At 40.4% G+C, this 26,732-nt stretch overlaps 1 protein-coding gene across 4 annotated transcripts in view; it reads left to right on the top strand.

The window, feature by feature from the left end:
- The window catches only part of LOC136427912 (AT-rich interactive domain-containing protein 3A-like), a 53,575-nt gene extending 28,841 nt beyond the window's left edge, over window positions 1-24,734 (top strand). For 3 of the 4 annotated variants that reach the window (XM_066417138.1, XM_066417135.1, XM_066417136.1), the window contains 5 exons: window positions 1,658-1,841; window positions 19,062-19,261; window positions 19,634-19,807; window positions 20,460-20,648; window positions 21,317-24,734. In XM_066417138.1, the coding sequence (XP_066273235.1) occupies window positions 1,658-1,841; window positions 19,062-19,261; window positions 19,634-19,807; window positions 20,460-20,648; window positions 21,317-21,501 (932 nt within the window). In that variant the 3' untranslated portion in view covers window positions 21,502-24,734. The remainder of the gene's footprint in view (window positions 1-1,657; window positions 1,842-19,061; window positions 19,262-19,633; window positions 19,808-20,459; window positions 20,649-21,316) is intronic. The other variant, XM_066417137.1, reaches the window with a different exon arrangement.
- The last annotated feature ends 1,998 nt before the right edge of the window (window positions 24,735-26,732 follow it).

Here is a 26,732-nt window from a genome sequence, read left to right as displayed (position 1 = left end):
ATCACTGACAAACCTTTCTGTCTACAAAACGTCTCAATCTGACAAGACACTGACACTGTCGTCTGCACTGTCTGCCAGCATCTGTATTTTCCCGCCAAATTTATAGGTGGCATATGACAGATAATTATTTACGCCTGACTAGGTTAATCATATCTTAATGCAATATTCAAATTTTGTTAAAATCCGATACTATGAAAATTTGGAGATTTTTAAAAACTAATTGTGATTTAGTTTTTATGGGCAAAACGTTTTCGCGGTTGGAAATAGGTGTTTAGATTTTAAGGCACTCAATTCAAATCATGAGGCCGCCAATATTTTGCAAAACCAAGATGGCGCGTTTTTGGAGGTGAAAGTTGTGGACTTCTCCGGTTTATTTGTTTTTCACCACTTTAGATTGTCGTTACAACAACTTAGAAATATCTTTTCGTCCTTCAACATTTTTGTAATCTATTTAATGTGCTTATAAGGCCTGTACCGTCGTTAACCCGGGTATAAGTTGTTGGCTAGAATGAACCTCTAGGGGGGTGGGGGGCACTCCAAAATTTCTGATATGATATAAATGATAATGATGAATCCCATGCTCATTTTTCAGAAACACCGTTTTCAGTCCAAGAGCATACAACGTAATGATGAATATTTATGTTTGATCTATTCGATTCCTAGAATTTCCAACAGACCTTGAGGACTTGGAAATTATACTGGGTGCATTGTGCACACTTTTGTGCACCCAAAATTGGAGTTGTGGTCTTTGACTGTGGGTGCACAGGTGCACCTAGATTCTATAGGTTATGTACGCAAAGGTTATACTGTGTACACCATATTCTTGACATTTGATTCACATAAGGTGATAAAACTTTTGTTGTATTGTGCGCACAAGATTTTTTTCTGTGCACCTAAAATTTTAGGTTAGGTGCACCAGAAATTCTTAGTTTTAAACAATTTTTTTAGCCTTGTTGAATATCTGTCGATATGTATGTATGAATATCTGTCAAATTAAGTGTTTCTGTGGCTTTCTTACTCAATAGTAGATTGATTGTTAGAAGAATGTCTTTAACTAATGCCAGGAACAATGGCATGTTTCTTAAGTTAGGATGAAATAACTCAGAAATTAGTACTTTGTTATTTTTACCCTAGCCAGAAGGTTATGTTTTTGGTAGTATTCGTGTGTGTATCTGACTGTGTGTGTGAACACAATAACATGAGAGGGTTACGTAAGATGGATCGTCATGATATTTGGTATATGTGTGTACTAGCACTAGTAGGTCTTAATGAGACTTTGAAATGATTAGATTTTGGGCCCCCTAGCAACTTACTAGTATGTGTATTATGGTACTATAGTGGAACTTTTGTTGTTGTATCCTTTGTTTTTAAGTATGTTACTACGTTACATGATATTGCTTGAATGAGGCAGGGCAGCACTATTACTATACTTGTCGTCATCCTTACTTTTCTATGGGAACTGGGTTCCATGCCCATGCATCATTCTGGCTCACAGCAACATTCCTCTCCAAGATTTCTTTACCTCTTGAAGATTTATGCTCTAAGTATCTAATTTTAAACAACTTGAGCTACAAAATCAATAAACAGTTACAACTTACATCGTAGGAATGCTACATTACCATAAATCTAACGGGTGTATTCACACTGTCTGTTGCAGGGACGCCAGTAAATCGTATCCCCATCATGGCCAAGCAGACCCTAGATCTCTACCAGCTGTTCAACCTGGTGGTGGAGAGAGGGGGACTCGTGGAGGTCATCAACAAGAAACTCTGGCGGGAGATCACCAAGGGTCTCAACCTGCCATCCTCCATCACAAGTGCTGCTTTTACCCTTAGAACACAGTGAGTATTCTGTCACCTCCACTGTGAAGTCTTGTTTGTATTGCATACCCGGTAAACCGCCTCATGGCGTACACATCAGGTTTGTACTGAACAGTACAAGCTGCATATCCGGACAGATATGTTTTATCCACTCTTACCGGGAAGGACCGCTACTCTTTTCAATAAGTGTGGTGGGATCTTTTACGTGCTCAAGGTGTGGCTTTCCTCAAACACGGATCCTACTATTAATGTCCTATCATGTACTAGGTACTCGTTTTCACGAGAGTGAAGTGAGGAAATTTGTGTGAAAGGCCTTCCCGAAGGACACAACATCGGTCGCATGTCAGGGGATTAAAACCCAGGACCTTTGGGTTCTGGCCCAAACACCCTAACCATTATGCTAACACAGCACACAACATGTTAGTTTAATCTTAATCCTAACCTTAACCCTAAATCAGAACTGGTAAACTAACATGTTAGCTTGAGATCCAACCTTAGCAGCTATAGTCTTCAATTTTCACTCCTGTTGAAAAGGGAGCAATAGTTGGAAAGGACTGGAGCAAGGTTTGATCTTAGGCTTCTGCTGTACCTGGCCATTTATAACACACAATGGCTGTAACAGTTGATAAGTACAAACTTAATACGGCAATCAAAAGCGGCTCATTGGTTTTGCCATTGCACAGTGGATTCTATCCCTACAATTTTCAAGGACTGTGGTAGGTTCCTTAACATGCCCCGACTCAATCATCTATGGAAACTTCAGATTGAAGGCTTATAACATCTTCTGGAAATGGCTGAAATCCCTACAACTTAAGATACTAAAGATAGAAATCTTGTGGTTTTGTCAGGATTTAAACTTAAAGTTTAGAAGATCAATTTTAAAGGTATAATTGCTAGAAATGTAGCACCTTTTCCTATAGGTTGGACACAATTATCCACCTGTTGGGCAACAGCTGTCCCTTAGGGTGTAAAATTGCCCAGATGTAGATGTACAGTAAGCCGATGTGTGTTTGTTTTTCATGAAGGTGTTAACCTCTATCACATGTCATTCAAGCAGTGTTAAATCCTCCAGACCCTTTGTTTGAGATGTGTCGTTTGAAACCTGTAATTTTCTGGCCAAGCTGTTTGACCATATAATTTTCCAGTCGGTGATGATAAGATGATATGTTAGATGTCTGTACCAGGTGGCTCAAAATACCTTTTTGTCTCTTTATTTGATCTTTTGCCTAAGGACTAATTGTAAGTTACATGTATCCGTCTGCAGGGCTTTGGCGAAAGTATAACTTACAACACTTAGAAATCCGTTTTCAAACTTTGTTTGAGCTGAAACAAGTTACAACTACTTTATATTTTTCAAAAATTGTATTTCATCAGTTAACTCTCCAGGATGTTCTATTTTTGGCAAAAAAAAAGGTAATTATCTGGATACAAAGCTTTATTTTCCATTCACATTCAATAAAACAAAGATCCAATCAGAACAACTAAACAACCTGGCTTTTAAACACACACCTTTACTGAAAACAAGTTTTAAGTTAAAATGAATTCAGTAGTTCAGCCACTTCAGTATATACTTTCATTCATGTAGCCTGTAAGTTTCATCAAGTTGGGAATACATTTATGCCAAGATAAAACATTTGCGCCCACATCGTTATAAGCACATCTCAAATTCCATTAGTAACTGGCAAAAGCGCAACAGTCTCCCATTCCGCAACCTCCTGTGGTCATCTCATGTATTCCCCCGAGCTGAAAGTGAACTTAATGATCGACATGGCCCGGCTTAGCCTTTGTTATTATCAGATGGGGCTGTACCCCTCCCGCTGATGTAGCGATCTCCGAGCCGGGGCTAAGTGGCTACAGACGATCATGCCTCATCCGACCACGCCGAGCACTCCCCGGAGAGCCATGTTATCAAACCTACAGGCAGCATTCATTCACAGAATCAATTTTACCACCCTAATCTCCCGAGGTCATCGAGCATATATATTTGATATCCTGCTGCCAGTACAATTTCCTTTTACTCGCGGTGCCGTGGACTGGCAGGCGAGGGCGCCCATAAAGCGCAGGTATTTATCCATGCCACTGCTCGGCTCAATGTTGCAATTGGGATTGGGATGATGGAATGTTGATTAAAAGGGGTCAGAAGGTGGTTGTAAGACAGGTGCTCTCCATTATTGTTGCCATCACCTTGGCCGTACATCACTATACCGGACTCCACCTGCAACGTGCCTTGGCCTTTGTGCGCTCGTACGAAATGTACCTCCACGTTCCTTTGTCATTCAAGATGCACTCCCTTCCACAAGCAAATAAAAAGGGACCAAAGGCGCTTTGATGCCAGCTTTTTTTCGGATTCAATTAATTCCCATCATTGTGCGGCGCGAAGGCTGCACCTGTGCGCTGATCCCCCCTCCGTGCTCAACATCAAATGTTTGGTATCTCGCATCGAGACATGTTCGCCAAGGCTTCGGCAAAGAAAACAAACATGTCGCCCAGGCATGTCCTTCTTTACACTTTTACACACTATTTCTTTTAAGCTATTATTAATTAACCATGAACCTGGCTCCCCGGGGGTTACTTATGTCCCCCTTTGAAGTTTGACATCAGTCCACAGACGTTTTAACATTTGATCTCCCTGCATGCGCAGGATCATGTTGGGAATGACGGGGGGAAGATTAAAAGTGTTTAAGGCAGTCAGACTTGACTAGGACATTATAAATCCCCCCATGTCACATATCACAATGCCCCGGTTGTGCTGGCATTAAACACTGGTTGGGCCTTGTTCCCACCGAGTTGGAGTGCATCCAGTTAGCACCTCTCTAGGAAGTGCCCATCTCTAACCAGCGTCTTACGCGTTAAGTCTCACGAAGAGTAAACAGAATGCCTGCGCGTACGCAGGTGATGCACCGTGTACATTAGTCGAGCCATCCTTCGATATTGGGAGAGATAAGTGGTGCAGGGAGAAGTATGAGAGAGGTGATTTAGGAATGTCTGGGAGTGGTGCGGGCTTAATTGCCTGAAATCAGATCTTATCGAGGCCGGAGAGTTACATTGTCTGGGCCGGTTTGGCCGTGGGCAGACATCGTGTAATCCGATTTACCGAAGTAAATATGTTTACACTCCTGCGTGGTTTAACACTCTGCGCTGACACGCACTTGGATGTCGTCTTAGACACAGCAGCATTGCTGAGCATTGTTGTCTGTCCATTTGTGTGTTTACACCCGGGGTCCACTTACATGTCCCAACAGAACGCCCCACCACATCGGGCCACTCGATCCCCGAAAGGGGAGGTAAAATCCACACCGAGATTTCGTAATATCAATCTGCCCGCCCAACTTCATAACGCGGCGCCATTCACGGCCACGGCAGGTTCAATGGCAGCGGCGCACAATGTGGGACAATGGAGGTTCAGATTGGGCTGATAATTCTGCTTATTTTACACCCCTGGCGGACAGACGGCCAGACAGAACATCATCCATCTCGATCAGGCCTTTCATCAACAAACACATCGCACATCAGCGCAGGTAGCAGATGGTACTTCCCAGTCTCGGCTCTGAAACCTGATCGGTGGGCGACCCTACCTGATTTATGCTTCATATCACGGGTCTGATTGCACAGTAATTGTGCTTTTAAGCCCCCTACATTCGGGCCAGTTCATGCCACGCTTGGCATCATTTTAGTTAGGGGGAATCAGATGCATTTGCACTGATCAGCTAATAGCCGTAATCCAATATATTTGACCCGCCTGCCCCTGTTTCAGCACTTCTTTCAGCCTCTTGATTTCTATCAAAGTATTCGGGGCTTGATGTCCTGGATGTGTGTTTGGGCCCTGCCAGACTTCAAAAGAGATCAGGGGCCGTTCTGCTACCTGAATTACTCATCAATTGAATTTTTTCGAGGGGCGAAAACACTGGGAATAATGCATGTAATGCGCGGCGTGAAACTCAATTGGCTTGGGGATTCAATGCATGTCTGCACCCAATAGCCCCGCTGATCCCACTTTCAATTGGTTTCCTTGCCTATACATGGAGTACATACTTTAATACATGTACCCGGCGGATTCCGGGTAGGGCTAACCGAGCAGCACACAACTTAATGCAATGGTCCACACCAGCTCTAAATCCATTTTCCAGACCATTACTGGTACAGCCGGCAAGAGTCAGGGTTAAGCATGGTGAAAAGTTGGGGCTGCCGGCTTCTGACAGACTCAGGGATTGACCCCTACATGCCGCTTACTGACAAAAGCCGCATTGTAGTGTTTTATATCGGGGATGAAAAAGAGCAAAAGGTTTTTCGGGTGGCATTTTTTTTCATATTGACCAATGTATGTGTTGTGAAGGGAATTGTTTTTTTTTCGTGTTCTATAGACAGGATATCCTCTACCAGGTCTTACAAAAATCAAACTTTCATGATACTTATCAACTCTTGCCAAATTCTTAAACATTGGAAGCATTGGATGGAAATCTAGTTGGAAAAATTGAAGGCTGTCGAATAAAGATTAAATGGGCAAGATGGCTAGGCAAGATTTTGAAAATATGGATGTATGATCTGATGATTGCAGTTAAGGCCACAGCAAGTAATTTTTATGGATGACATCAGCGCGCTCATTAATTTTCGCCAGATTTCGAAATAAAAAACAAGAAATTTCATTGCCCTCCGACGGTGGTCAACATGCCAAAAATGGGCAAATATGTCGTAAACGTTGCCAGTCCAAGGTGTTTCATTGCATATGAATACCCAGTGTAGTTCCTGCCCATGATGGTATGACAAGCTGTTTTCTGCGTTTGTTCTATTTAATTGAGCTGTATAGACATCTTCAAGAACAGTTTAATGTTGACAGTCTAAGGTGTTTCGTTGCATATGAATACCCATGTGGTTCCTGCCTATGATGGTATAATAACAAGCTGTTTTCTCCATTTTTCTAGCAAGGACATTATATAAATAATGGGGGTGGGGGTTCTAGTTAATTGTATACACAAGGTGTTTCATCGCATATGAATACCCAGTGCAGTTGCTTCAGATGATGGTACAACAAGCTCTTTTCTGCATTTGTTGTAGTTAGTCTGTTGAGATGTATACACATCTACAAGAACATGTTTACTGTTGAATCAAGGAGGTTTTATACTATATATGAAACCAAATTGCTTGAATACAGGAATAAAAGACCTGTTGGTCATGATATCATATTTCGTCGCCTCAATTCTTGTTTAACAAGATTTATGATCTCAAAATTTGAAAATATAGGAATCTTGTTTTTTTGGCCCGCCTTGTTGTTTTTTCGCCCTATCTCATTAATTTTGGAGTCTGTGGAGGATGTCATCCATAAAATTTACTTGCTGTGGCCTAAAGTAGATATTTTGAATGAAAATATGGGAGATATTCTAAAACTGCTGTCCTCCCTCATTTTGAGCAACCCTAGAAAGTACTGCTGTCCTCTCTCATCAAACTTTTCTTGAAACAGCCCCAGCCAGGATGAGACCTGTTTGACCTGGGTTGCCCTCCTCTGCATGCTTTTAGGTTTTACTCCAAACTGGTGACAGTCCCTGCTAAACCCAATTTGACAAACTTTCTTATAGCTTAAACTCTGCAAACATTAACGGGCTTCATCCCACTTAAACAATATTTCTACGTGTTTGTGTGTCTTTCGAGGGCGTCGAGGCCGTACTTAAGGCTTCAAGTTCGGACGTCAGCGATGGCAGATGTTTACATGTGGGAACGAACTTGGGACAAAGCCGGATTTCTGTATATAAAAAGGGTCTGATTAACTGATTTGAATCCATTAGGGCATTTTGGGATGGAGGATCCCGGGTTAAGAAGGTTAAACATTCTGCGTGCTGACAACAGCTGGTTTACTTCGCCGGCAGAATCTGTTTTAGCAAAGTCCCCAGGATGAATTAAACAAACATGAAGGCTGGATTTTGATGGCAGTGCTCAAGCATCCTCATGTAGGCCTGCAGTTTGTCCATGCCTCCTGATTACACTACACCGTTTTTTTCTTTCAAACAAATAACTTTACTTGCAAGATAGTTGGCATGAGCAAACTCATTGCTAACCTTATCCAACCATGTAGACATGTGCGTTTGTACCGTACCTCAGTGGGGGGAAGGTCAAAAGTATTCTATTGTGGTTTCTCTCCACTTAATGTAGAGCCATGGCCAGTTGTGCATTGTGAGCCGAACCGCTGCAGCTTTTCACTTCATTTCCAGCATTGTTCCCGTTAGAATGCCCCGTGGACACAAGACCATTTTGTGTTGTAACAGATGACCGTAGATGACCAACTGTGTCACATTTGAAATCAGTTTTCTGTGACACTTTATGGCTCAACTTGATGCAAGAGCATACCAAACTTTTTCCTCATTCAGTTTGGATAGGTAGGTCAAATACCACAAAGCAGTAAGTGAATTTTTGGTCGTCAATGACCGAGGAGGTATGAGTCTAGCTTTTGTGTTTGTTTGTTTCTGTTAAGTTACAAGAGAATTTTGCTGCCAGGACTTGGTAATAAAGAATGGACATAACCAATTCTTCAGTTACTGGTACAATGTAGTTGCTGTATTCTGCCATCTGTGGAATGCTTAATAATAAGATATGATTATTTTTCGCTCCAAATTCTTTTGCCTCATAATGAATAAGACCCTTTGTATAAGGGAAGGGGTGTTTTATTTCCGGAGGGAATATTTGCTATGGCCTTGATTTTTATCTCTATATGATTATTTAAATCTTACTTGTAGCTTAGATTCAATGTTCGAAAAGGCATTTGCTTTCAATGCATTCTTACGGGGGGTAAGGCATTCCTGCCTGTGTATAAGCATGACCATACCTTGTAAATTGTAGATTAAAAGCATTGTACGTTGATATCAAAGCACATCAAATGATTAATGACAAACCTTTTCATATCAGTAAATCATCACAGACACACCTACAAAATTGATCTAGCCTTCACAAAGTAATTCCACCACCACCCCGTACCGGTATTTGGTACCATATGTCAAGCCTACCACGTTTTTTTACGGCCACAATACACTCTTGTTCAGCCTTGTATGCCAAGCGATTCGGAGTGGGGAAATACTTGAGCCGGTCGTATTTAAGATATGCAAAGTGAAGAGGGAAGAAAGGACAGGTGGGCTTTAATTGATGTATGGTGTGCTGTGACCTTGAACAGGGGCACCTCCCATTAGTAAACAGAGTCTTTGTCCCCTCAGGTGGGTTTGTCCAAGGTAGATGGGTCCCGTACATTGCAATCATAGCCCACATTCAGGACCAACAATCAACACAGCACCCAGATAGCCCACTTTGGACCAGATTCAACTTCTCCCCATTGTGTTTGTGTATGACATATATGTGTACACATTGTCAGGTGTTTCGGCCTGTGATTATTTGCCCCTAAGGAAGGAGCCTTGTTGATCGTCTGATATAGCTTGGCTCTGTGTTTCTACCTGTTTACTGTTACTTTTATTTTAGTTACTGTTACTGTTTACTTTAGTTGTGGAGACTGTTTTTTCCAAAGATGTATGGACCTATGAGTATGACTTGTTTGTCATGCCATTTTCTGTGATTTCATTGCAGCTAATTTCAACATTTGTATGTCATTGCCGCTTTGCTTGCATTAAATTCATCCACAGTAATATGCAAAGTATTCTGTATGTGTATAAACTAATTTCTAAAAGCTGAATTACGAGACAAGAGAGCAACGTTTCATGTCAGCTGTCATTAACAAAAAGGACAAATCCCAAACCACTTCTTCCCTCCATATCACCCAAATATTTCCAACATCGAAAATAAACTTTTCATGGCGATCCATTGTGTTGCGTCCGTTCCAGCAACACGCCGCCATTGTTGTTCGGAGATTCGGAATCTCGGCCTGATACCATCTCCATTCCTGCAGGCTACCAAACCAATCAGTGACTCTTTTCATTGTCAAATTCTTGTCGCTAGTGTAATGGACTTGGGTGCATTCTGACATATAAAGGGTCGTGGGAAAAGATAAAGAAAAGGGGATTAACAATTGGAGTATCTGAGGAAAGCTTGTCGTGAAGACTTGTTGAAAACTTGGCAGCCAAAGTTATATTTCTGAGCTGTCCTGATTTTAGTGTTTGAATGTGTGTCAGCTTGGACTGTTTAATGAAATAAGCTCCGGTGGAGGAGATTGCCATTAACAAAAATGTAAATAAACAATGCAAGGGTCCGTAGACATTTACTTAGCTACTAAAGTATGGCCCACAGGGACTTAAAAGAGTCATGACAGTGCTTTTTGATTTAACTGTGTTAGAAAAAATATGCGCAAAATGTTGGCAAATAAAACTTAGAAGTTATATTGCAACATTTTGGGGGATTCATTGCTTTGGCAAAATTCTCTAAGAAAAAATACCCACCAACTTGGAAGAAGAAAAATGATAGCAAGGAGAAAGTTTTGATCAAATAGTGGACCAAGCCAAAACTTGTTTATTGTAAAAGCTCTTTCTCAATGTAGACATCCTACCTCTAACTGGACCTTACTACTTAAGTCTGACTTTCTTCGAACTTGTATTTCTTTCTTGTACATGTATGTGATACAATTTAATATCACTAATCAAAGACACAAAGCAGTGTTCATCAGTATCCTCAATGATAACCAGCATCTGTGTCCATAATCACTACAAATGGTAGGCTTGGTACATAAAGATTAGTAGTCTAGCTATTGGAATTATGAATCCACCATGTCTTATCATGATCGATCATACCCATCTTGACATATTTGTGATCATACCCATCTTCACATATTCACATATTAGCTCTGTGTTTTGTTCCATATTTCATATGTCCATCATTTTCCATTGATCCCTATAATCAACATCACAGTCCACACGACTTGCACAGACACTGACTAAGCCACCGGTTACCCGCTGGTATGAACATGTTCTAGATGCCGCGGAGAGATGCGGCGTCATCAGCGCTCGCCTTAAGCCGGGGGGTTTACCGTTTGGTGAAGTTCGGACCGAGAGATCTTGAGTAGGCAAATCAACCTGCACTTGCAGGGCCCTCATCTGGCATCGAGGCAGTGATAAGGTTAATTGTGTTTAGACAGACAATTTGGAAACTTCTGCCCGCACTTATCTTCCCCGACAAACTTTCCCAAATGATAGACTGCCTTATGGTCTTTTGATTGCCCAGCCAAAGTGCAATTGGCCAGCCTGCCCTGCCCTGATATGGGCGCATTAGGGAGGGTGATCAGAAGATAATGAAAGATGCAGACACCTGGCACCATAATCCATCATATAGGAGGCTCCCGGATCCCTGCAGATAGATAACGCCGCTTCATTTTCTTAGGATTCCCCCACTTTAACGTCGCCGACACCATATCTCATATCTGAAGGAGCAGTCTGGCCTTTGCTTGATTTCCTTAATGTCGGCCGAACTTGTAAGTTGCTCAGCGGGCTTCTCGGGGCAAGGAAGCGGCGTCTCGGCCAGACTTCCCCGGACGCATGTCGTGGTAGCTTCTCCTAAATCTTCCTTTCTCAGAGTCGTCTTTTTTGCGCCCCGTTGATCAGAAGCGAGGGCTGGCCTTTGATATCTGCACGGGCATCTAGACGCCGGGATTACCTACAATTTCCCTTGGATTTCAGAACTGACAGGCTCCACAAATCTTCCTCTCCTCCTACTCCCTCCCTCTTACCCCCCCTAACAGATACCTCTCAACACTGAGAACAGTTGATCTCAACAGTGGCATCGATGTACACATATGGTTGGTTACAAGCTGCATGAGATAGCGCTTGGCCTTTACCTAACGGATTGCCGCGAACCGAGATTTTCCACTCGGCCTGCCCTCCCAACCACTTCCCCCTCTCTGCCTGCAGGCTGCTACAACAGACGAGGTCTGTACCGCTAATATCAACACCATCTCCCGGCATATTTGATAAGGAGCAATGATTTAATATAGGGTCATCACAGGCGATGCAAAGACCATGCCTGATTTAATTTGGGGCTCGGAGCCATGTTCCATTTGACCAGAGCCTCATGGCCTTCCATTGACGCAAGGCCGGGATAGGGGGAGATATATTGCCCCTTGGTAGGCACCTGTTGCGCCTGCTATTATTTCACACATCACTATAGACGGGATGCTGTAGCCTAGGGTGCAAGTGGGATGGGAAGAAAGCTGAACATCCAATGCTGCTAGACAACTAACCAAGCCATTTTAATGAAAGTTTATTGCAAATTTTTGCCTGAAGGCTGATTGGGAACAAGAGGGTGATAAGAAATGATTGGTATGTACAAAAGGTGGCCACTCTATATTCAACAATTTGGTTTTGATAGGAACACTCTTCTTTGTCTGTAATGGGGGAAAATTAGTTAGTCTGATGTTATTTTTTTTCAAGAATTCTTTTCTTTTGGAATCAAAGTGAGAATATAAGATATTATATACTAAGAATAGATAGATTCAAGGGGTTGCTGTAGAATCTGCTCAACAAAAGGTTACGGGTGTTAAGTGTATTTTTTATAAAAAAAATGACATTAATTTTGCAGAACATCCCCATCTTTTTGCTTCCACATCCTTCAAATTTGGTACATTTCAAAGCTATACTTATCTAGTAGTTCCTCACATTTGTCTGATAAAGACAGCAAAATTCGAGAAACATGACTTGTATTTATGGAACGTCAAGACGGTGTTATTACTGTTGGAGTGGACAGTTTATGATAACTCTATTTAAGGAGCAGTGGAAAATGGTCAGAAGGATAACTGGTCAGTCCATATATGGCTAGAATAAAGGGTAACTGATAATCTAATTAAGGCACAATTTACACTAGAAATAAACATTGTTAATTTTTTGTTACACTGTGAGTTTATCCTTCAATGGTTCTTATGTCCATAATGTTAAACTTAAAGGCCTGTCCAAACCTGTACCAAAATTCTATCACTTGTTTTTTTGGGGGGCCAAACCTACACATGTACGAACAAGAGGAACTTGGAATTGCTTTTTAATAAATCAATTCATGACCCAGCAAACAGTCAACCAACAAATGCTGGTGAAATTTGATATATTCTTCCAGAATTATCATGACAGAGACAGATATGTTCACATTAGCACTGGCATGCAGGTTTGGTGCCATCACAAAAAGGCTTTCTCTGATTCTTAGGATGTTGATATGGAATGCTGTTAAGAGTTCTTGGAATTACGTCTTAAGGGTGTTGACATTCCTGGAAGACACAATGAGACTCTTAAGTGAAGAAGAGCAGCCAGGTGTGCGTCGTTGAGTCAGATTTACTTTTCTTACCCCTCACTCATTGTCATGCTGATTTGTTGAATTGTATTTTTCACTAAAATCTTAACTATTACTTGTAAAGAAAGAAAACGAGGAAATGAAATCATCATTTTGTTGCCAGACATGATCTTTTGGCCTCAAAAACCCTAAACATTTTTTGTTGAATTGGAAATATGTCTATTTTCACTACGGATAGATACGCTGCAGTTCAATTATATTGATCCCATTTTACTAATAGAAATCATAAAATATTCCCAACAGCTTAGAAACACAGGGTTTATACAACTGTGAATCAGACAATTCTTCCCCCCTATCCATATTGTTCCAGTCTGTTGAGATCGGAATTCGATCAGATTCTGTGTCAGGTTGTTTCGATCACAGGTTCCCTGTGAAATTCAGAATGGCCTGTGGGCATATTTCCCACGTACCCGCTAGAATTTGTTACATGAAGAAATATTGGCAACAAGTTGTCTACAGAATGTAGCAAACCTTTACACAAAGTTTACTAGACTGTACAGCATGACGTCTCAAACTTTCAACAACCTGCAATGTGTTCATTAAATAAGCTGAATGTTAGCTTCGGAATTTAAAACTAAATTTTTATCATACTCATAGTCTAACATAGTGTTGGAAAGTGCTCATGGCTCTGTCAGCCAATTTATCATTTGAAAATGTCAATTTCTAGACCACATTAGTCTAATATAGTGTTATTTTAGAGTCAGACACTAATGCAAAATTTGATAATCAACATGAAAACATGTCTTTTGATTGCAATAAGTTTTACAGCAAAGGAAAATTGTTGTGTTTTTCCCAGCATCATGATTTTGTCTTGTCCTCTTGTTGAATTTATATTTTTTTAAATTTGTCTGAGAACTTAAAAGAAATTAATGAGTGTGGTCTTAAGTTGGTGTCTGAAGTATATCTAGTATATCTATGGGGTAGCATCATCAGGGTCTAGCAACAACGAAGACTCTTCCTAAGGTTCTGACTTCTTGAGGACGACATTTGCGAGTCTGGTTTGGTTTCCCTCAAAAAGCTGCAGTCTGAGCTCGATGTGTTAGCTGCTTCAAAATCAAGGTACATTTTGTAGATGGTGCAGCAAAATGAACAGTAGTAGAACTACTAGAAGTAGAATTAGAAACAAAGCAGATCTCCTGTTCTAAAGTTTGCGCTTGTAATGGACAACCTTGCTGATAATACAGATCTGTACCAAGGTACACGGAGAATCCATTCTCTTGACTTTCATTGTCTTGCCACAATGCAACCCCCAGAATCTCTACTCTAACCTCAACCCTATCAGATGCCAGCTGTACGAGTAAAGCAACGAGGGGCAGGACTTGATTCTCGATGTTGATGAAGATTAGGGCGAAGCAAACCGGACCATTACTCAAAAGTTATCGACTTAATAGCACTTGTAGGGCGGGCGCAGGCGCCAGTAACGTGCCACCTTACTTTGTATTCCAGATAAGATCCACACCCCGCATTACGGCCCCATCAGTATTAAACTATTTACTCAGATTTAGCACTTTACCGTCCTTACAGAGGGAGATAGCCTTAATTGCGCTGCCGGATCAATACCTGTGTCTTATCAAAGTTGTCTTCCTTGTAAGTCGGGGAGTATCTGCGCTGATACCACGTAATTCCTGTGGCACCAACGGTTAAGATTCTTTTGAAGTGATTCCCATTTGCCCCCTGATGCACGCGGGAAATAGATTCGGGGGCTTGTACAACTTTGTCCTAATCCGCAGAGCCGTCGGCCGCGCGCGCGTCCGGAGGTGTTTGAAAGTCGTGATCAGGATATAATGGTCGACATTGGGCTGAGGGGCCGAGATTTAAACTACATTTGGCACAGCCGGCAGATAGGGCCAGGTTTAATGTTAAGAGTGTACTTGGAACTTAATGCAGAGGTAAATTTTACGTCTTGTCTGGAATGAATTCAGCTTTTTGAGCTGAGGATACTCTCTGGATGTCCATCCACTTGGATAACCAGGAATGACATAACAAGATGTAAAGTACATTTTCTGCACTTCTGGCTGACAGGCAAAAGTTTTAGATTGATGGTTTTATGACTGCACATTAAATCTCATGCATACCTAGCTTGTAACGGAATAGTATGTAGTTTCATCAAAAGACTTAAAGGTAACAGTAATTCATCAGGAAATGTTTTGAAATTTTTACTTCTTACCACTTGTATTTGTGTTGGTAAAATAAAGTCAACAGAATAGGTTAATTCCCAATTTTCCCCTAGTTTGTGAGTGTAAGTCATCGGATAGTAATTGATCATGACCTTTTTGTTTAAAGCATGATTGTATTATATGATATGATAATCATATTTGTTTCATATTCTCCCGTTCATGATTTTCAGTTCACTTATGGTTAAGCCCTAAGCTCATATCATTGGCCTTTTACTACAGACTTTTAAACAGGCACGTTGCTTGAAAATATGACAAAACACAGCAGATTATCAAAACTCAAAATACTGTTAAAGGGGAAATATGTACAAAAAACAATGTTTTATGTTTGCGGTTTGGTAGTGAGTGTGGTTTTCACAATGAACACATCACCCCAAACTCCAAACCGGTTGAAAATGACCTTTTATTTCAACCTTGAACTTAAACGACCGCAAACACTTTTTCCTGCCGTAAGTCAAATCCTTGCAAACGTTGCGAGCCTTTTGCTGTATACCCTTAGATTTCTTTCGGGAAATGTGGTGCATTGTGTGATTTAACATCTGTTTTGGCATATACAACATACAGCATATTTTAAGCCCCCAGTACTTGTAAAATGGTGTCTATATGAATCCATTTTCAACTGATTGCATGAGTTTTGAAATAGATGTCGCTATATCACTATGCTTTTTTCTATATTTGTCCCATTTAACTTGATCCATTGGCATCCATTCAATCTAAAATAAAGTTCAGTTTCCTCAAAGTTTGCCATGACTCAGGAGAGGACAGAGGCAAGATGCATGTTCGGTTTATCGGACCAGATCTATAGTTTTCAATTATGCATTGACTTTAGTAACTTGAAATTGCAATTAAAGCACTCGAGAGCCAGCGCTGGAAAAAAGTTAATGCACTGGCGGCGCTCGGCGTATCACAGACACTCAATAACGGTGATGAATTGGTAGAAGACCTTGTCCCTTGATCAAGACCTACCGCACATGCAACGGCCTTCTTATTACCTCAAAAATATGATCCTAATGATGGGAAAAATTAATGTGGACCTGAAATATTCGGCGGAATTTATTGGATTAAATCGCCTCAAAAATGTCCAAATGAAGTCGTTTGACCCTTGCGGGAAGCGTTGGATCGCACCGTGTCCGTAATTCGCCCGGTAATCTCATAACTTGCATCATTAAGAACTTCGGGGATCTCAGCGAGTGGCCTTTATTAAATTGCATTAATAATAGGCGTGTAATTGTATTAAAAATTAATGGCGGGGTATACATAATTCAATTTGCCCCATTGGCCATTTGAGCTGTGTTTGTCCTGCCAAGTGGAGGGTAAAGTGGGAAGAGAAAAGAGGAAACTGACAGAAAGAGCTTCAAAATCTTTACACCTGATTCAAGCAGATTCTTGTAGTAAGAAATGTGTTCAAGATCTCATACCGGAATAACTGATTCGCAAGGTTTCTTTATTTCTTCACCAAAACTTGTCTTAAACTCGTCAAAGGTGGCACCCGTGACTAGACTGTTAGCGATCGATATTGTCTATCATTGATCGCGAGAAAGTCCGCCCGCCCTGTACATGTACCTCCATGGAAGCCCCATAAAATTCTATGTATAATTGATATCGCCTACCCCACCTTTAAGATGTTTTCCTTCTTTTCTCAATGTCACCCCCGAAAAAGCAGTTCCCACCTCAAGCTTGGACCGTGATTTTATCGATTGTAATCCGAGTTCTGCGGGTATATTTTTATTGTCGTATGAGGTAATTGATATCGCCTACCCCACCTTTAAGATGTTTCCCTTCTTTTCTCAATCTCTCCCCCAAAAAAGACAGTTCCCACCTCAAGTTTGGACCCCGATTTTATCGATTGTAATCCGAGTTCTACGGGTATATTTTTATTGTCGTATGAGGTAATTGATATCGCCTACCCCACCTTTAAGATGTTTCCCTTCTTTTCTCAATCTCTCCCCCAAAAAAGACAGTTCCCACCTCAAGTTTGGAGCGTGATTTCATTGATTGTTATCCGAGTTCTGCGGATGTATCTTTATTGTCGTATGAGGTAGCTGAGTTCAAGCTAGAGCTCAAACTCACAAAAGAAATGATTGGAAAAACTTACCAACAATGCAATACAGCAGTAACTGTTATATAGCTTTGAACTGGTTTTCTTTTATGTTAGAGGTTGTCCAAAAGGTAGTCTGATTTGTTATTCCCTGCCCTGTTATAAGTATTGATGGTCAGGAGTACTAGCTGTAGGTAGCTTGGGCTTGATTATCTTTCTTACAGTCAGTGAGAGTGATGTGAAAAGACTGCATTCATGTGTGGGAAAGGCAATAACTATTGAAGCCAGTACAATCATAGCCAGATACATGTACATGAACAATAAGTTCCTAAGGTGACAAATGTTACTGTTTTTTTTAAAGGCACCCAGTTTTAGTATTCAACCATACTGTTAGCTACAAGGCAGCTGCAAAATGAACAAATACATTGTATATGCGGTACATTGGCAAAAACAATTTTAGAAAATGGACAGAAATTCAAAACTCAGTGAAAGAACAGAGACAAAGAGTCTATTGTTTGTTATACCATTATTATGACTCTAACATGTGTTACCATACTCTTGTTCATACTCCCTGGCCACATAGATTTCATAATCAAGGCAACTTTTCTTTCGCTAAACTTTTTTTTTTTCGAGCGCTCGCATCAGTTTTGGGGTTCCCAGAGGATGTCATCCATATGATCAAATCAACATGGCCTAACTTTGGAAACAAGCAAGACAAAGCTACAAATTGCCAACATTCTCATGTTGTGTAGTCATTGCAAATTACTGGGTCACTGTCCTACATTTCGTACATGCAGGCTTTCAAGTCATTCTATGTAACTGTCATCAAATGATGACAAATGATTTAACAAATATTCTCCATGAAAAAACTATGTCAAGAGAAGAAGAGTGAGAGTGCCATGTGTTCCTTGATTTCCACTCCCACACACCAGCTTGACATGAAATTGATAAATGACTCCTTTTTCATGTACATTGTAACGTTCCATAAAACTTTCTTCACAGAAAATCAGATAACAGAATGTATAATAACAAAATAACAGATCAAAGATCATGGCCTAGAAAGTAAGATCAAACGACTTAACGGCCAGGAAGGGAATGTGAAAATAGGTTTATGTGGCTGTAGAAATGCTACACAATGCTGGTGTGCCCTTGAATGTGTTCTGAATTAAATGACAGTTGTTGAAAATTTGAAAAGAAGCCCTGAACCAACAAGTTTATCGATATTTTTAGGTGTTTGACAGCTGTACTTTGATATACTTGATAACATGTTTTGTGTTGGGAGTACTTTTTACAGTAAACTTGAAAATAACCAATGACATCATCTAACTTTGTGACAAATGGGAAATAAGACATGTTTTGGTGATGATGAAACAATCAAAAGTTATAAAAACTTAAATACTATGACACAATACTTGTTCTTGTTCAGGCCTAAATAGAAAAAATTGTTTGTCAACAGTCATGTGTGAACCTTACATGTGTATGTACCTTGGAGATTCTCAATAAACTTGAGGTATTCTATTTCAGGGTCTCTGGATGCACTTCTACGTCTAGTAGACAGGGGGCGTTACTGTCCAGACATGACACTAACACATATAACTGATGTTCCCTGAATTTTCATACGCTTATGCTGGCATAGTATGTTCCAGTCAGCGTTAAAGCAATCACAATAGAGTATATTTAGAACTTCCTTGGGAGAATTTTTCCCAGTTTTTCTATCTGTTGTTCATGTTAAGGCACAAGCAAACATTGTTAAACCTGATTTTTTTTTTATACCCTCCCCAGATACATGAAGTACCTCTACCCTTACGAATGTGAAACAAAGAAGTTGAGTTCTCCGCTGGAGCTCCAGGCAGCCATCGATGGTAACCGTCGTGAGAGCCGGCGCGCCAGCTTCTCGTACCAGTACGGCTCGGCTCCCACCATGATCCCCCCGCAGGCCAGACTCCTCGCTACGGGCAACGGGACGCCACACAGCGCTTCTGGTACGTATTCTATTACATTAGTTTGCCTAGAAAAGATAACTCTACCACTGGTAGTATGCTAGAATCGGTCAAGGCATTTTTTGGTAAGTCAATTAAATATACATTGTATCCTGAACAAATTTGTCTTTAGCCATTCCTGTAATGATTAAAAAGCTGAGCAGGTTTTATGTTTGATCCTCAGTAAAGGAGAGAAATGTTTTAACTCTTTTTGTTTTGGAGGGAATAAACAATAGATCAATGCCAGTTGTGCATCAAATTTAGCACCTAAACCAAGTGGCTGCATTTCACATTTTCGTTTTGATGCCTAAGTTATGACCAGGCCTACAAAGTTTATCCATCACTTCAAAACAAATTTTTTTCCTCTTCCCCCAGATGACGAGGTAGCAGTGATCTCCCCGCACCACCACCATCACCTGGGCAGTCCTGTGTCCGCTCTCGCCAGCCTGGCCAATCACACGTCAGCGCTGGAGCAGCTCAGAAGAGAAGCGCTCGCTGACGGTGAACCCCAGGCCAAGAGACTGGCCGCCGCTATCGAGAGAGCAACAGGTGGGAATAAACACCTTTTTCTCCCTGTTTTGTTATTTTTGGGGGTTTGGGGAAATGTTATTAAGAGTTAGGCCATGTTGATTTTGTTATATGAATGACATCTGCATGCACATCAACTTTCGTCCATTTCCCCCCAAAAAAAGGTTTTGGCCAATACTGTAAATCATAAATAGCTGCTGCAAAATGAGAAAATATATGCTGTAAATTGCAAAAAAAATGTATATCCTAATTTTGCAGCACATGGCCGAAAACCTTTTTTATTTTGGAAAACTGACGGACAGTGATATGCGCGCGAATGTCATCCGTAGAATCAAATCAACATGGCCTAACTAGAAACATGTGATTTTGAAGTTCCATTCTTTCCTCTCTTTGTAACATTTCCTCTGAATTTCTCTTATTCTGTCCTGATAAAGTTTACTTGGCACTTTATCCCTTTACATGAAGATTACGTGTCTGTGCATGCTGCAGTAACTTAAAGTTTAAGGCATATGTTTCATGAATCATAATAGAAAATATACTATTTTGGACTATGAGAAATGACTGACAGTTCTTTCACTCTTTATGACATTTCCTCTGAATTTCTCTGATTTTCTGATTCTGTCCTGGAAGAGTTTACTTGGCACTTCATCCCTTCACGTTGTAACCCCTACAGACTATATGTTTGCTGCAGAGAGAGCGGAACAGCAGCAGCAACAGCAGCAGCAACGTGAGCGGGTACAGCAAGAGATGCAGGTACAGCGCGAGCGGGAACAGCGGGAACGGGAACAGCACCACCACCACCTCCAGCAGAGGATAGCTGTTCCCCAGCTGCCCGCTGCTAACATCAAGATAGGGTCGCTAGGTGAGTATACAGTAACTCCATTGTGGTTGGAAGCTTTAGCGATTGGGGCGAGTAGTTCATGGCATTTAATTTTAACGGTGGAAGCAAACATCACTGTCTCTGATTTTAGTTTTAAGTTCTACCTACATTTTCAAAGCTTTCTTTAAACTGTTAGTAAGAAAATCTACAGTATATTGTAGATGTAGATGGTGAGATCAGCACCAAGGACAGCTCAACAGGACATGACAAACCGGATATTTGGTTTGAAATGACACTTAACAAATATTTTCAATGCTTGCTTTACAACTGAAAAAAAGATAATCTACACCATATTTCAGATGGTGAGATCAGCACCAAGGACAGCTCAACATCACATGAGAAACCAATTATTTAGTTGGAAATGACACTTAACAAATATTTTCAATGCTTACTTAAAATCCATTACTGTTACAAAGATAAGCTACACAATGGTTCAGATGGTGAGTTCAGCACCAAGGACAGCACTCAACAGTGCAATATCCTCTGCTTGAGGTGCTGGTTGTACCGTTGACTTTTACCAAACAATTAACAATATACTGTAGATTGTCTTACCAACATTTTGTAGTAGGAAAGCTTTGAAAAAGTAAGTAGAATTTGAAACTTATCAAAGCAGATGTTGAAATATTTTTTTGATTCACTCTTTTCCCCAGATAATTCTGACAACAAGAGTCTGATACTGGACATGTCCAGCAGTAACGCCATCGGTGTGAGCATCGAACTGAACGGTGTGCTGTACCAGGGCGTGCTGTACGCCAGAAACGCTGTCCCCACGCTCTCCCCACATGAGCCGGGGCCGCAGAGCGCTGCCAGCATCCCGCGCTCCAATGCGGTGTGAGATCCACGTTGGTAGGAGACCCTACCTTGTCCTGCCCCTTTACTGTGCAGACTGTGGCAGTGGTTTGTCTTTCTTTCTCACAAAAGCTTTGAAAAATGTATCACAGATGTTGATATGCCCTGGAATGTGTATAGTTGAAAGAATAGATTCATTCTTTATAATTCCAGTATAAATCTAATATCTGCGTAATCATCATCAGTAATATTTGATATTACAAGAGAATTTTTCGTGTTAGCCTTTCCCTAAATATTTCCAATTGTAAAGGAAAGGGACAGCATATATATATATATATTCAGTGGACTACATTACAATGAGTGTACTAGTATGGTGATACCATGGTCACGTCAAGAAACAACTAGGTTGATCTGAAGTGTTTACATGTATGTAAAATAAACTAGAGCCAAACCTTTGCCACATCCTGCACACTCATGCCAAAACCAAAGCAATCTCCAATGTACCTGACTCCACATCTTCCCAGTGTAGGAAGAGACTACAGTTGGTCTCTTAGAAGACATGCCAATACGATTCTGGCCATCTCTTTTTTCCCCATACCTTCAAAAAGATTGATGGTGGACATGAAAAGATTTGAAGAAAATATACAATAATTATACACTGTATGTCCCAACTATTGTAACATCTCTTGAGATGGGTTAGTTCAGACACATTGAACTTGAATCATGTCGTTGTCTTTCTGTCTAATCTAAGATTTGAGGAATTGTACTGGCATGTCTAACCAAGGAGGTAAAAAAATGTAACCCCCTTGTTTAACCTTGTATTTTGTAACATGGAAACCGTAAACAGTGTCCTCCTACTTGTAAATGTGACTCCTCGGAAAAAAAGTGCTCTTCATACGACCCTGTGATAGAGTCCTGGTGTAAATGTTAATGTTAGCAGTGTTGTACATTCTTCCACGCCATTCCATGCAACTGTAGGGTACAGGAATTAGTAACTACAAGAGAACAGTGTTTATAGACTGTAAGCTGTGCAAGGATTCTAGAGTGACTTTATCTTTTGGTGAATGAAATACTCATCAACATGTTACACGTGAGCACACATGTACACATACTTTTTGTACATACTCGCGCACACACACACACGGACACACACACTCACAGAGAGAAACATGCATACACTGGCACATGCCTTTTACTTTCACATATACACAAACACACTATTCATACATCAATACACTACTCACACATGCACTCACACATACATACATACATACAAACATGTGAGACTTGTGTTGATCAAATCTTGTCTATTTCAATGTCTTCCTGTTGCAAAGACACTGGCACACATGTACACTGTATTCAACAGTAAAGATTGCACAGAAAGGCCCCCTGCTGGAGGAAAGTGGTATTGCAGAATGGTACTAACCTGCTGAAAAACTGTTGAATAATTGGAATAATTACTAGTTTGCTGTAGAATATCTGTATTTGGTATCAAGTACATTTTATACATATTTTGTTTCATATGTTAACCAGCACATGAATTATTATTATCATTTTCTTAAACTGTGATATGTAATGTGTGTACATGTACATGGTTTGATCATGTAATGGTCAGATAGTTGTCCTAGTTTTGCTCATGAGTAATAATGTGCACATCCGTATAATGAGCGTTTTATCTATATTTAGAGGTGTATTTCCTTGTCCATTCAAAGGTTGATTGAATTCTTATGATTGACAATCATGTGAAGAAATGTGTGCCGACACAGTGATTCCAAAATAATAATGTGCAGTACTGGTGTCGGGAATAGATAGTTGAACACGTCAAAACTAATTTCCTCCTTTCAAGTTTTATGAAGACATGTCAAGTCAGGGAGTAACATTTGTAGGATTTTCTCATTTTTCCCATTTTTACTTGCAGAATGTTTCAAACTGTTTACTGAATACTGTTGCTGATTCTGAAGTGTTGTTGTTTCTAATTTCTCATTGTTTTCCGATTCAGAAATTTAATAGTGCAGTATACAATGTAGGTCTATTGAGTGCTATGTTGTACTTTATTCGAAGCTATGAAAAAAACACATTCTCCTTGTTAGTTCATGATAAAGATGTACCTCATGTAAAATTCTTAAGGAGGTCATGCCTCCTTTAAGCCCAAGTTTCTTTTAAAGTGGGCCAATTTTTTCGGTCCCAAATAAGTATGTTAACTTTTTAATTAAGATTGAGACTGAACCAAGACCACTTTACTCATCTTAAGCTGAAAACAGCATTGTTTCAAGCTTGCCCTGTTCAAATGCGTTTATTTGGTACAAACTACTATGTAGTATCTGTACCTTTTCTGTTAGTATGTATGTGGGATTTCTGATTATGTATAACTATGCACATTTAATGCACAGTTTGTTCCACTATTGTTGCAGGAAGATTTTGTAGTTTTCTTTTTCATATTAAAAAATAACTTCATACAATGTATATATATATAGCTATTAGTTTACACAGTTGTATATGTGTTCTTAGTTTGTTGCCATGACAACGTATAGACCCCCCATGTTGTCCATACATGTAATGTTGCGTCTGCGACAGACTTTGTTGTTGTTACAGTCAAACCTGTCTGTATTGACTACCTAAGGACAATGTTCACACTAGAAAGGTGGCAACTATATACAGAATTCGTAATCTTGGCTCAATTTGAAAAATAATCTAAATGTGGCCACAATGGCCAGGAGGTTCTTATGCAGATCTTGTCAGTAGTACAGGTTTGACTGTATAGTCGTATACTCTAGCAAGTGTAACTGATATAGGTATGATATTCAAGCTGCTGCTTTCAGAATGTTTCTCTCTTTTAGACTTAAAAACTGTAGCATTTTGTTGTACAGAGTGCTTGACCTTAAAAAGGTGTAATGTGCATCTTTTTTTAGTGTGAGAACTTCTCCCAAACCTGTTTTTTGTATATCACGTTACAATAGTCTGTTATTTCTTGCAGACAACAAGAAAAAAGAAAGAAAGAAAATACCTCAGAGGACATGCAGAAGGTATTGATCCTGCTATGTAGTTAGAGGACTTTTTTGGCGCCGCCTCAGGGGCGAGGGGTTTTCTTGCTGTGCGTGTAGATAGAGGTCTGTGTAGTTGTATCCAGGAGTTCAGCTTTGCAGATGGCCTATGCGAGTCGGTGGGTAGCGTCCTGGTGCGTTGTGGGAGCGGTATCTGTATATTTTGGTTACGGTAACAAGTGGAGTCTGAATCCTTGTATTTTTACTCAATAAAACAGAGGAGGATATGTACCCAGAATGGCGTGACTGTCTGTTGTGTCTGGATGAAACTCACCATCTAAAACACGGTTTAGATTATCTACGTTGCCTGTGTGAAAGAATGAAAACTTTGAAAATGTAAGTAAAGATACTGTATTTTACATCGAAAACTATTTTCTTTTCAGCACTGTCCTTGGTGCTGAACTCACAATCTAAAACATGGTTTGGATTATCTAACTTTTGTGAAAGAAGACTTTGAAAATATAAGGAAAGATACTGTATTTTATATTGAAAACTATTTTCTGTTGAGCACTGTCCTTGCTTCTGAACTCAACATCTTAAACGTGGCTTGGATTATCTACGTTGAGTGTGTGAAAGAAAACTTTGAAAATATAAGTAAAGATACTGTATTTTACATTGAAATCAAAGTTATGTTAAGTACTGTCCTTGGTGCTGAACTCACCATCTAAAACATGGTTTACAATATCCACGCTGCCTATGTGAAAGAAAGCTTTGAAAACATATGTAAAATGCTGTGTTCTAAATTGAAAACTACTTTCTGTTGAGCACTGTCTTTTGTGCTGAACTCACCATCTAAAACATTGTTAAGCTATATCTACGTTGAATGTGTGAAAGAAAACTTTGAAAATATAAGTAAAGATACTGTATTTTATATCAAAAACAATTTTCTGTTGATAACTGTCCTTGGTGCTGAACTTAGCCAGTAATGTAGCATCATCTTGAAAGTTTGAATTAACGCGCCCACTAGCAAACAGCAAACAATGCAAATCCATAGCGTTTTACTTGCCATACAGCAAATTAAACAGACGCTGGTGGAAGCATACATTTCTGTGCAGATGGCAGTAGACAAAGAGTACTAACGGAGGAAGCCAACCTGAAACTAAGATGATTTGTAAGTGTGATTCGGTTAGTGTATCCTGTATGGTGGAACACCTATAAAGTCCACCTAAATATCATCTAAACCAGACTTTCCAAGTAAACTTTCGTGAATCATCTATGCAAAAAAGACTCGTCTTTAAGGGTTAGCAAAAGAGTTTAAGAAGCTTAGGGATTGTAACATTTTCATTTAATTTTTTACATATGGCAGTATTGTATACGATATTCAAGAAATCATTTCCCCCGTTTCTTTAATCAACTTCCGTATCATTGTAAGTTTTGTGTAGCTCATGCATACCGTCTGCCGATACAATATTGAACTGCAGGGAGAAAGCCCTCTTCAGAAGCACCCTCACATACGTAACGGATGTGTATCTTTCTAATTTGCATTTTTAAACGAAACTAGTTAACGGTTTCCTCAACATTGTCATCAGGCCTATCAACAAGGGAGGAATAAGAAAGACAGAGGGAGAGAGAGGGGGGAAGATGGAGAAAGATGGAAAGAGAGAGGAGAGAGTGGAGGGGAGAGGGAGGGATGTGGTAAATCACTGGAAATAAGACACTCTTTTACCGTATCGTCTTGGCACAAGTGATGTGTTTTCTTACTAAAAGACCAGAGCGCTACCTTGTACATCCCCGCAGAGCCTGCCATGGAGGCTACGTAATGGTCACTGCACAGAGAGTGCAGATAAGGCCAAATGGTCCTCTTGTGCCGAGAGAAATCGCGGCAAAATGAGGCTCCGTTATGGATGCCTTATGGCCCGCACGCACCATTAACTCCGTCCGAGGCAATCGAACGGCCGCCTCACCGTACGTGTGGGCGGGAATGGCCGGTGTCACGGCGAATTCGCCCTCCCAGCGATTTCGGCCCCCTCCGGAGATCTCACCTCCTCGATGAAATCGCTGGCTCCCATTAATTATTTTGCTCCATACCGCATATATGGGAGAGTCATGTTTCTTCTTGTCTGCTCATTTTCTTCTCCTGCATTCTGGTTAATTTTTTCCCTTCATTTTGGGACCAATTGATCTGTAATGCGACATGGAGGAAGAGTGGGCAAATGCCCGCAGCCCCTTTTTTCGATTTCTATAGATACAGACTTTTAAGATCTTTTAATACTATTGCTAGAGATTTCGGCCCGGG

This window comes from Branchiostoma lanceolatum, chromosome 2 (assembly GCF_035083965.1).
Source record: "Branchiostoma lanceolatum isolate klBraLanc5 chromosome 2, klBraLanc5.hap2, whole genome shotgun sequence".
Lineage (NCBI taxonomy): Eukaryota > Metazoa > Chordata > Leptocardii > Amphioxiformes > Branchiostomatidae > Branchiostoma > Branchiostoma lanceolatum.
This window is presented reverse-complemented; position numbering and strand designations above follow the sequence as displayed.